The 12,482-nt window shown below is 28.8% G+C and overlaps 1 protein-coding gene across 2 annotated transcripts; it reads left to right on the top strand.

The window, feature by feature from the left end:
* The first annotated feature begins 8,760 nt into the window (after nt 1-8,760).
* LOC110671690 (probable phytol kinase 1, chloroplastic) lies at nt 8,761-11,404 on the top strand. Of its 2 annotated transcripts, none has more exons than XM_021834238.2 (6): nt 8,761-9,149; nt 9,309-9,376; nt 9,560-9,634; nt 9,731-9,846; nt 9,926-10,040; nt 10,158-11,404. In XM_021834238.2, exons 1-6 carry the CDS (start codon nt 8,811-8,813, stop codon nt 10,342-10,344), a joined length of 900 nt encoding a protein of 299 aa, XP_021689930.1. In that variant the 5' UTR covers nt 8,761-8,810; the 3' UTR covers nt 10,345-11,404. The 2 variants fall into 2 exon arrangements, with proteins under 2 accessions (XP_021689930.1, XP_021689929.1); XM_021834237.2 differs by having other exon boundaries at nt 9,503-9,634.
* The last annotated feature ends 1,078 nt before the right edge of the window (nt 11,405-12,482 follow it).

Below are 12,482 nucleotides of genomic sequence, written 5' to 3'. Positions count from 1 at the left end.
GAATGAAACGTTTGCGGTAATATGTAATTATGACCAAATGTTCTAATTTTGGATAAAAAATGCTAACCTTTCATATTAGGTGCAATTATAGACAAAACTCAAAATTAATTTAAGGAAATTTAAATTTTGCCTGCTAAACTAACAATTATAATAACCAAACTTCATAAACTTACAGTTATCCTAAATACTCTCAAATATAACAATTTTGCATGAAAATTTATTTATTTTTTTGAAACATATTAAAATTTTCATTTAAATCACATAATATATGGATTAAAAGTTTTTCTTCCATTATAAGAAAACACAAGCACATAACATATGGATTAAAAGTTTTTCTTCCATTATAAGAAAACACAAGTATAAAGACGAATTTAGTGATGGATTAAAATTCCGTCGTAAAAATATTGATTAGTGACGAATCAGCGATGGATCCATCGCTTATACTCTAGTGACGAGGGTTTCAGTGATGAAATAAAATCTGTCTTTGAAAGTCTACTTTTGAATTAGCTAAGAATTAGCGACGGATAATGGTCATCGCTAAAAACCTCATTACTAATAGGCTTCAACAATGAATCCATCGCTAATCTTTATTATCAGCATCGCTAATCTTTATTATCAATGACGGATTTAGCAATAGATCCATCAATTCATCGCTGATACTTTTTTTTTTGTAGTGTTCCCTTGAGATGTCAAATAATGACAGTTGTGAACAATGCCGTATGAATCAAATGAAAGGACCAAAAATTATTAACTAATAATTGAAGAGTATTAACATTATTTAAGATATGTATATATACTTGGGTATTTGTCTTTAAATAAGATTTTGAATTTGTATTTGAATAAAAATCTTTTTCTTTTAATTTATAAATTACACAATTAATTAATTTCATTACACATTCCATTCCGCCCATGACTTAAAGATTCCAAGGTTCAAAAATGCCATCATCATCCCAATGTCTCTCTTGCCTTCCATGTTTGCTGCATCTTCTACTTCTCCTCTTCTTCACACTAATGTCCTCTTCATCACCATTAAGAAGAAGAATAATTATGCCAAGGCTATGCATGCATATAATAGTGCAGTAGATAACCCACCTAGCACAAATCATTCTTTGGTGTAGAGGATATGAAACTTTCCATTATAAGCAAACCCTTGATCACTTTAATTAGGAACCATAGTCCCACATAGATATGTAATGAACTCCAAATATTAGAAAGGTGTTAATGCTTCTGCACAAACTTTTGCATACCTTGGACAGGAAGCTCTTGTTATTGACCAATTTCAGAAATCAAGGAAGAAGAGCAAGAACATAGGGAGAATTGTAGAGAGGAAAACTCAGAAATCAAGTATTATTATTCCATAATCTTTAGACTACAATAGAGTCCTTTATAAGCAATACAAGTAAAGAACTAACTACTTATTAGCAGAATCCAACCCAGCATAGCTCTCAACCAATCATGCATCATCTTCTACTAAAAATTGTTTCAGAGTTTGTTGAGAAGCCATTGCTTCTCTTCTTCAAATTCAATTCAATATCAATAATTGATGCAAATCCAATAGAAAAGAGAGAATTAGAAGAAGAATACTCAGATAAGAGTGAAGAATTCATAAAGAAAAAGAAGAGTTTCATTCAATCCACACTTGAATTACAAAGAAAGTTTCTCTTTTATACAGATCATCACCCTAACAGCTTAACAACCACATTAATCCACATTAATCAATATTAGACACATATCAATATCTCCCCTCCAAGCTTCTTTGTCCTCAAGGAAGAACAATTAGAAAACAGACTTGGAGTACATCAGCAACTCCAAAAAAATCTGCAGTAACGTAAATGGTAGTAAAAAAAGCTTTCATTAGAACACTAGCAATGATCTCCTCTAATTCTTCATTTTACAGCGAATTCTTCTCAAATACTCTTGTCACTCACTAGTTGCACCCATCTTCTTATCCTTTTTTTCCTTTATTTTACACTGAATCCTTCTCAAATAGCAGTTGCTCAATTCTAACCTCAAAGAGACAATGTATCTACACTTGGAAAAATGAATTAGAAATCAAGCTCTAGACTTGTCTTCCTTCAAATTCTGTCACAACATCTCTATCTTTCAAATCATGTTCATGAGAGCCCAAAATCAATGCACGTAGAAGGATCTTTCTTTCAGTTACAATACCCAATCTTCCGTCCCTAACGGCATCAGTAATTTGTGTTCTTGAAAGATTTTTTTCAATTATAGGACCCAATGCATCTCTAATATTGTTACTTTCTTGAAAAACTTCTTCCAAGAACTTGCACTCAAACTTCTTTTGATCTTCTTCAATATCAACGTCATCCAAATAAAATACCCAATTCTCTTCCATAATTTCTTCATCACATTCTTGCATTTCATTAAAACTTCCTTGAATTTTTGGGTTCTCTTTGCAAGACCAGGATAAATCTTCAACATCAATACTCTTTCCATCCTCTTTAATCAATTAAACATCTTCCTCATTTTCAACATCGTTTATGATACTCACCATGAATGGTGCCTCGTCACAATCATGGTTAGCAGTAAATTACTCATCACACCACAAGCACAAGCCCTTACACCTTTTATCATTCAATTCTGATAAGGTCTGGTGATTGAGAAGGGTATATAATACATGGTAAAAATTTTATGTAATCAAATGGGATTTCAAGTAATCAAATGGGAAGGAGTTTTATGCAAGAAAGAAATCAAGAATCAAGAAATTTCTTTGGTTTCCTAGTGAACAAAATCCCAGGAAATTATAAAGAAGAATGGAAAGAAGAATGAGAAATAAGAGATTGACGGAAAGAATAGAGAAAAGGGAAACCTGGATTCAAGAGAGGAAAAAGAAGAAAAGAATTAACAGTCGGAACCTATGGCCAAAGATAGTTGACTCTGATACCATTGATGTAAATCCAATAGAAAAGAGAGAAACAAAAGAAGAATAATCAAATAAGAAAGAAGATTTCTGAGAGAAAAAGAAGAGTTTCATTCAATCAACATCGAGAAGGTTTCCCTTTTATACAAATCATCACTCTAACAGCTTAACAACCCCCACTAATACACACTAATCAATATTAGACACGTATCAACCCCACTAGACCATGACATAGGCAGTATAGGTTTCCTCAACGATAACGCAGCTCAATTTGGTGCTTTAATTGTGCTTATTAAGGTTTGTAAGTTTTCTTTTTTGTTTGTTTTTTGTGGGTTTTCGTATCTTTCATCATGTTTATAAGAATGACCATGTAAATTAGTACTTATTCTAACTTATAAATAAGTTTAGACTCAGTAGTTCTAGAGTACTATTGAGAAAGCATTATAAAATGTTGAGTTCCAATGGCAGTCTTTTTTTATACATTAGCTTTGATTGGGATCTTGAATTTGAAGCCTCACAATCCTTAAAACAAAATACCATTGAATTTTAGCGCTAATTTAATATATAATAATTTGATATTTTTAGAATATCAAAGTGTAAAACACTTGAAAAGGACTATTTTGAGATTTTAGGATATAATGTGCATTATAAAACTTAAGGTTTTAGGTTCTAATGACCAAATTGGAAAAAAAAAATTGCATCACATAAAGAAGGTTGCACAAAACCCTAATTGAATGAGGTGTTTATTTATTTTTTATTTAAATTGATATATTTGAGGGTCTGTAGGATATTATAGTGAAGTAAAAGACTAAAAACAAATGGGTAAATGTTATTGTGATTTGATTACAATATATTTATTCATTTTTTTAATAAATTTGGTGAGCAGCAATTTCCTGAAGGCTCCAAACCGAATAGAAAATCTAAACTGAAAAAGAATTGTTACTGTAGGAACTGAACCAAACTTATTTTACTAATTTAATTCAATTTTATAGTTCATAAAGAACTGAATTGAAACTACACTGAAGAACCAATTTGATACATATGTGTGTTTTATATTTTTTAGATATATTATATAGTTCCAATAAAATTATATATATTATGCAATATATGCACACACACACACAAAACTTAATTTGTCATTAATTATAAATGTATATATGTAATCTAATATTAAATTTTATTACTTTTAATCATAAATATATTAAATCAATTTATGGTCATTAATTATATGATTAAATCACCTTTTAATCATGTAGTATACTTTCTAATTAAAAATTATATATATATATATATATATATATATATAATAGTAGAATATACTTATTAAAACATATATTGTGAAGTGACTTAATTTGTGGATATATTGTTCCATATGATTTAATTATGGCCCACTTAAAATGCCAATGATATGATTCAATTAAAATATTTTGTGAGATTTGTGTGATAGGGGTGACCACAAACCGAAACAATATTTAGAAGTGAATGTTAATAATTGATTTCACTAAATAATATAATCTAACCCTAAAATCCGAACTCTCTGGATTGGGTCAACCACAAGGGTGCTTAAGCTTCTATGGATCGAATTCAGGTGACAGGACGGGTCGGAGGCGATCTATAAGAGGCAAATTATCTTCAATCTCTATGAGGTCAGAATATGATAATTCAGCGACATGAGAGATCAACTCCCTCAATATGAGATCAAAATGACAAGGAATAATGCAGTTTTGGAAGATGCGGCTAGAATCAAGCACTCTAATTAAAGTGTATACCGTTACATACCAATAAGAAAAGGATAAAGGATCTGGCCATAATCAAGGTGTATACCTTTACAATGAAATAGGTTTCAATGGTTTAGGCCTCATTTTGTTCTTTGGTTTCAGGCAACCCAGGAATTCGACATTCATCATTCGTGGATCCAGAGAATCATGGCAACATCACTAAGTTTAAGATTACATTAACTATCTCATTTTTAATTTGAAAAAGTATAATCTACAAAAATTTTATAAGCATCTACTATATTAAAATTAAATTTATTTTTAATACTTATTATCATGAATCAACATTTAAACTAGTAAAAATTGTATATTGTCTAACAAAGTTTTAACTTTAAAGAGTTAAATGAAAACATAATAAAAAAATTATCTAAAACCCAAAACTACATAGTTTTGTGCTTTTGGCTTAGGTTACATTAATCCTAACTCATATTATACTCGTTAATTTTCTATTATTTTATAATTTAGACAGAAATATTATATGACTTATTAAGGATATTCAGTGTTATATTTTCATATAAAAATTGTTAGTTTGATTAATTTTAATATTTATCTTGAGTAAGTCATTATTTTATTTTGATATTGGTATTATTATTTTAATATTAGTACTATTATTATTTTTTTTATATTTTGATGTTAGAAATATATAATTATTTTTGTTATTTTAAAATGAATATAATAATGTGGCAATTTTGAGGGTAGGAATCGAAAATCGAACTAAATCATAATCATAACTGGAACCAAAATTATAATTGAAACTAAAACCAAACTGAAAATGAAAGCACTTAGAATCAAAATGAACAGAAACTGAAATTTGGTTTGTCTTTTGGTTTAAAAAAAAAAAAATGAAAGAATCGAAGTTTGGTTTTGGTTCTTACAAAGAACCAAACTAAAATCACACACCCTTGCATGTATGGAGAATCAATTCCTTTTGCATCGAGAGAAGAAGAAGTATTCTTGAAAAAAAGAGAAAAAAGAAAAACAAGAAGAAGCATTGAAAATTTTAAAATTATTCTAATATATTAATAATTTTTTTCCATTAACTAATTTCTAAAAATTTGTATTGACAATTATAAATATTTATAAAAAAATTATTAAATAAGAACAATAAAATTTAATTTTTTATTAATTGGCTCTCAAATTTTCTATTTGTTTCTAATAATTTATATTTTGTTATTTAAATTGAACCATTAAAATTATTTGATTGTCATTAAATAAGTGTAAAAGTTCAATTAAAAATTAATATGGTAGTTGTTATTTGATGAAAATTAAATAGAAGTTAATTTAATAATTTCCTATATATATATGCATTATCTTTCCTTTCATTTTGCTTTCTTTCCTTTATTTCATTCTAATTAAAAAATTATTTTATTTACATAAGTAAAAGTAGATAAATTTAGTGATCTTAACTATCATGTAAATTTTGAATTAATCAACTTAAATATACATTTATTTTTATATGATATCTTTACTTTATTATTTTAGTAAACTCTAATTTTTCATGTCTCTTTATTTTTAATCTTATCCTATTATGTCATATAATCTAGTTATTTGGAGTTTATATTATTTTTTGGCTTTGAATCTACAAATTATATATTCGAATGAGATAATACTTTGATGGTACTTATTTTTATTTTCTAAATAATATAATTTATATTATGAAGTTATAGAATAATCAAAACTATAATTTTGTAATGCCTATATTTATTATGCCTATATTTATTCCCAATTACTTAACAGGACAAGTCGGTCAAAAATCATCTCCAAAGACGAAATGATCAAAATGCTCTCCGTTTAGCTTACCGAGCCAAAATCGTCTGTACCGAATGAAAAAATTTTCTAAGCCTTTTCTTGGCATTCTAATGCCATAGAAACCTCAATGACTCTTCTCTGAAATCCCAAAAATTATTTTATGAATTTTCTCCCGAGTTTAGGGCTTCTAGTTGCGAAGACCACAATTTCCTACTGGGTTACCCATTGCTTGGGCACCGTCTCATTTTTGTATTTTATTTCTAAATTTTTTCTAAATTTTTCTTATTATTATTTGAGTTATTTATGACTCCTCACTCTAGTCTAAATATTTTTTCAGACGTTCTAGCTGTCCGGACCGACACCAGTCACCAAAACAGTAAAATGTACATAATTACTACAGTGAGGGTGTTACATATTCTGGATTCGATTCTATTTCGATTTTGGTTCAAATTGATATTATTTCAATTTGAATATCAATTTTTACACCTTAAATTATAATATTTTTTTATTCATTTTAAAATAGTAAAAATAATATTAAATTTCTAATAGCAAAACAACAATTAAATATAGTAATATTAATATTAAATAATAATATTAATATTAAAAATATATCATATATATTCCTTAATAAGAATATTATATTATCTATTATATGTTTATTAATTATATGGTTTTTAACTAAAGAATACATATATAATTAAAAATTAAAAAATATATTATATGACTAATATGTGATTTATTCATACAATTAAGGATTATAATTAATGATTTCATATATTTATACTAAAATTATTTTTTAAAAAATAAAAAAAATAAAAGATAACATTCAATCATTTACACGACAAGAATTTAAAAAAAATGTCTATGAAAATTTATTTTATATTTTTATTTTTTCTTTAACCCTTAAATATCGGTAAAACGTCAAAAGTTACCAACAAAATTTTTATCATAAGTAATTTTTATATTTATTAAAATTATAAAATATATCTAAGCAAAACAATATATATAAATTTAGTTCAGCATAATTTATTTTTACGATGATAATTTTTTTTTCAATTTCTGTATAATATAATATGATTCTTCACTTTAATTCAAAACTTTAACAACAGCACAAAATCATAACTGTATTAGCAATAAGCCTATGAAAATATTTTTGAAATTCAAAGGCTTTTTCACTTAAATATCGTCCAGACATCCATCACTGTATCCAAAAATCTCAAGATTCAAGTAATTTATTATCATTATTTTTACTAATTAATAAGCGTTAAGTCCACTGATAAAACTTACTTACTAAACTCTTTAAAAGTAAAATTTAAATTTAATTCTTAAAAAAATATTATTATGAAAAATAAACATAAATTTAAAAAAAATAAATTTTTATAAATTATAAAATAAACATTAAAAATATCTTAATAAAAAAAAATATATTATCATTGCTTCTAATATTCATACAACCGCATTCGCGAGCTACACCCAATTCGTACAATAATTGAAAAGATGTGTCTCCTTAACGATACAAACAAAGACGTAAAATAATGCAGTACCTTCAGTCATTATAACATCAGCAGGACCAACCATTTTTTATTGGAGAAGCCATAATTTCCCTTTTCATTTCTTATAGTAACACACAAATTAATGCATTTTGACATCTTGGATCAGAAATCCCAACCTCCACATTTAGTTTGAAAAAGGGTACACATGGAGGGTCCACTTAACAATGTCTCTGTTACTGTTTTGTTAGAACATGTGGTATTCAATTTTATGAAAGTCAAGATCGTTAATTTAAAATTTTTAAATTAATTTATACATGACAAATCAAACTTAAGTTATTTATTTCTTTATCATTATTATGAATTGTTAATAAAAAATAGGAATAATTATAAAAAAATCTCAAATTTTCTATGTTTTTAATTCTATACAAATCTTTTAATTTTGACTACTTTATTCAATGACAGATCTTAAAACTTTTTTTACCAAGAGTATATATATATATATATATATATATAATTTAAATTTTATACTAATAAAATTATATGCAAATGAAATGTTTTGAAATAACATCTTTTAATTAATATATACAAGTTTAATATAATATATATTTTAATTAATATAATATATATATTTTAATTAATTTACACAAATTTAAAAATATATATATGCAAGTTTATGTTAAGGATTTATTTATCTCAAAATGTTTATTTAATTTATTTTTAAAAATTTATTTAATTTTTTTAAAAGTTAAAAGGGGTTTAATTGTATTCTAAAATATTTTAAAAATTTATATGATTTTTTAACATAATTAATAGCTAAATAAGCGTTTTATCAAAATAAAATTATTTTAAACCCAGCGAGTGGACGTGGACATAAAAAAAGAAAAAAAAAAATTCCTTGTTTCTGCCGCTGTGATGCTCGCTACAATGTGCCCCTTATCCTTAACTCCCGCTCTTTCTCTCCTCCTCCGCCGCCGCCACGTACACAGGTCCGCCGTTGACCTCCCTCTCTCCTCCTCCAATTTTTCTCTTCATTGCTTCTCTCCGAAGCCACCTCCTACCCTACCCCTTCACTTTCTTTATCGTGCTCCCCATGCACCCACCGCTCGGACTTCTTCACCGTCCTTCACTCCAAGGGCCGCCGCCGGAGGTGCGCTGCTTCAAGACGCTGGTGCTACGGCAGCTGTTCTCGCCGGCGCGTACTGTCTAGTTCTCGCTTTTGATACTCTCACTGAGCGAAAACTCATCAAGCAGGTACTCTACTCTAATTGAGTGTATATGTTCGGTGAATTGAATTTTGCAGTCAATTTCTGCATAATTTTATATTAGATTTCGTACTAATATGAAACATGAGAATAAATGAATTCTATCATTGAAATTTGACATTAATCATTTGTTTGCTAATTGGAGCAGAAATTAAGCAGAAAACTGGTTCATATATTGTCCGGTCTGCTGTTCGCCATTTCTTGGCCAATTTTCAGGTACCCATTTCTATATTTCTTTTGAAATTCCAAGCATATATATAGTAAATTACTGGATGTGCCAATGTGTTTGAATTTTGATATTTCCTTAACTACGTCAGCCTGATCATTTTGATCCTAGAATAGCACCTCAAATGTAGCTCGTTACTTTGCTTCTTTGGTGCCTCTTGTGAATTGCCTAAGGCTTGTCATCTACGGTCGCTCATTGGCTACTGATGAAGGGCTTGTAAAGTCTCTTACTCGAGAAGGAAACCCAGAGTAATTCTGTTCCTAACTTCATCATTTTCTCCTGGTTTTTGTACAGTCTGCATTTTCCTTTTATTCAATCAAAGCTGCAATGTTTTGTTCTTGCAGGGAGTTGCTAAGGGGTCCTTTGTATTATGTTCTCATATTGATGTTATGTGCACTAGTCTTTTGGCGCGAGTCACCTGTTGGAGTGATCTCATTGGCAATGATGTGTGGTGGGGATGGTAAAGCCTTTTGCTTAAACTCCAAACTCATTTGTATCGCACTTTCCAATTGTTAACTATAGTCTTGTGGGCCTTTTAGGTGTGGCTGATATTATGGGAAGAAGATTTGGGTTAATAAAACTTCCTTATAATCGACAGAAGAGTTGGGTGGGTAGCATATCTATGTTCATTTCTGGATTCTTGATTTCTATTGGGTACGTTTAATTCAGACCTCCTATGTTGCCAATTATATTAATCGATAAAAATATTCCAATATTGCTATACATGGATATCGACATGGACATTGACATAACATTATCTTTACAACATAGGATGCTGTACTACTACTCAGCTTTGGGATATCTCCGGTTGAACTGGATGTCAACAATTCAAAGGGTTGCTTGGGTTGCTTTAGTGGCGACAATAGTGGAGTCCCTTCCAACGACTGAGACTGTAGATGACAATTTATCCGTTCCTTTAATAAGCATGGTAGTAACCTATCTAAGTTTTGGTTTCTAGGTTGTGGTACCTAATGATTTTAATTTTTTTTTTTTTCATGGCATTGATTCGAGTATTCTTCTTGTTTGTTATATTTTGATTACTCTCGTCACTTGCATGCTCTGGGTGCTTTCCTTGTCTTTGGATAATTAGTTCCTTTTCGCTTCATAGTTCCACCCAAATCAGTTGCAAAATTTTAGCATTGCTAATGCTTCTGTCTAATGATAGCCATCCAGTTTCCTAGGACCTTGGATGGCAGTTTAAAAATAACACCTAGTGGCCTGTGCAAGCTGGTGAAGTATAGCTGCATATCAAGGTTGAGCTAAGCACCAATATATCAAAATTGAGTTACACTCGTTTTGACTTCTTTGTCTAACCATATTCCTTAAAGCATTTGATTCTCGTATTTTCTCCTCACTGGTTATGTCTTTGTTAAAAATAAATTGAAAATATTAGGAGCTATGTCGTCACATGAGTTATTTCTTGTTGAACCTTTGCAAAATTTTTCCTCTCTAACACCTTTAAGATGATAATATTAAGATGGATAATATTATAACTCTTGCATGATTGGATCTAGAATAACTAGACGAACGAAAGAAATTCATAGACCAGCATGGTCCTTAATTTTTTAGATTTGAACCAGTCGCATTTTCTCAGTAAGTTTTACTTTGTTTAAATGCATGTTACATTTAAAATGTACACGTGGAAGGATTTTCCTGATTCTAGTTTTATTTAGTTATTTGGTTAGATATTGCTCACCTGATTGCAGAATACAGGTGAATAATTCACCTGAAATTAGAATATATATGAATAATGGAACTAGGGAATTACTTATCACCGTCCATCTGCAAAAGGAAAATGAAATGCCTACTTTTCTATCATATCAAGCTTTGGGGACAATCTTGATTGGCCGTTGAGCTCAACTCAGTTGCGTAGGTGGATCTTTTCCTTCTATTTCTTCTCCATTGAAAGCTACAACTATAGAGAGATCCAACTATTAAATTTTTGTAGGCTACTTTATTTCATTTGCATTTGTTGGGCTACTTTAAACATATTCAAACTGTTCCTTCCTCGTTGGTGACTTTGGTTTTTAGTCCTTTATTTATACTTTATTTCATTTGCATTTGTTGGGCTACTTTAAACATATTCAAACTGTTCCTTCCTCGTTGGTGACTTTGGTTTTTAGTCCTTTATTTATACTTTATTGGTGTTATAATTAGATTAGCCATGAATAATTCATTCAAACATAGTAGTTAATTTCTACTTTGTTGCTGTTATCAATGGATTAGCCATGACTAATCATTCAAGCATAGTAATTCATTTACAAAATATGCATATTTACAAAATATGCATTGCTTCTTTGACAAACGACGTTACCTCACAATATCTCTATCTCGATTGCGCCTCGATTAACTTTTCGCCAATGGATTTGTCATTGATTGCATACTGTCTACTTTATGAGAAATTTTAGAATATAATTGTTAAATATAACTTTCGGATGGCAACGGATAGAATATTCGCAAAAATCGTTATGTATAACATGTAAAATTCAAACTTAACCCGAATTCGTTACGAGTATTAAATTTTAAATTTGAATCCATTTCAAATCCACTTATATACTATTTAAATTTGTTCTATTAGGGTTTGATCAAATTAGGTACCTACAAAAATTTGATTCATTGTCATTCCTAGTATAACTATTTTGTTATAGCCATTAATCATGGTCAATCCCAATAGATCTCATCGTAATCAATGGTCAAAATTCAATGGTTTGACAGAATAATTTCTCTTAAAATATTCTTTTTTACTGGTCTATTATATAAATATGCTCTTTGTACTTAATTAGAAAGCTTGCTGCTTCCATATAATTTTATTTGGTTCTATTTGTGTACCCTAAAATTGGGCTTTCTATTTTTGCATGCAATGCTACTTTTAGTATCCCGTAGTATAAAAATTTCTGTTGAATTTTAATAGAAAATTTGATTGTATTATAATCTACTAAACATAACATTTATTCATTATAATTTGTTAATTTAAATTTTTCATTAAAAAAAAAATACTAGGATAAATTTATGTACTACGCTTTTTTTTTTTCAAAAAAAAAAAGCACTGTTGGACGTTTTCAGGACCGGATAGAAAGCTAAAAGGATAAAAGAATT

Source organism: Hevea brasiliensis, chromosome 8 (assembly GCF_030052815.1).
Source record: "Hevea brasiliensis isolate MT/VB/25A 57/8 chromosome 8, ASM3005281v1, whole genome shotgun sequence".
NCBI classification, from domain to species: Eukaryota; Viridiplantae; Streptophyta; class Magnoliopsida; order Malpighiales; family Euphorbiaceae; genus Hevea; species Hevea brasiliensis.
The sequence above is the reverse complement of the archived record's forward strand: the minus strand, read 5'-3'. Positions and strand labels throughout refer to the sequence as shown.

What these genes read in the sequence shown, in the direction of transcription:
- LOC110671690 (XM_021834237.2), top strand. Translation starts at nt 8,811, where the DNA reads ATGCTCGCTACAATGTGCCCCTTATCCTTAACTCCCGCTCTTTCTCTC. An exon ending in ACTCGAGAAGGAAACCCAGA is followed by an intron (nt 9,635 to 9,730) that starts GTAATTCTGTTC and finishes TTGTTCTTGCAG; the next exon opens with GGAGTTGCTAAGGGGTCCTT. An exon ending in AATGATGTGTGGTGGGGATG is followed by an intron (nt 9,847 to 9,925) that starts GTAAAGCCTTTT and finishes TGGGCCTTTTAG; the next exon opens with GTGTGGCTGATATTATGGGA.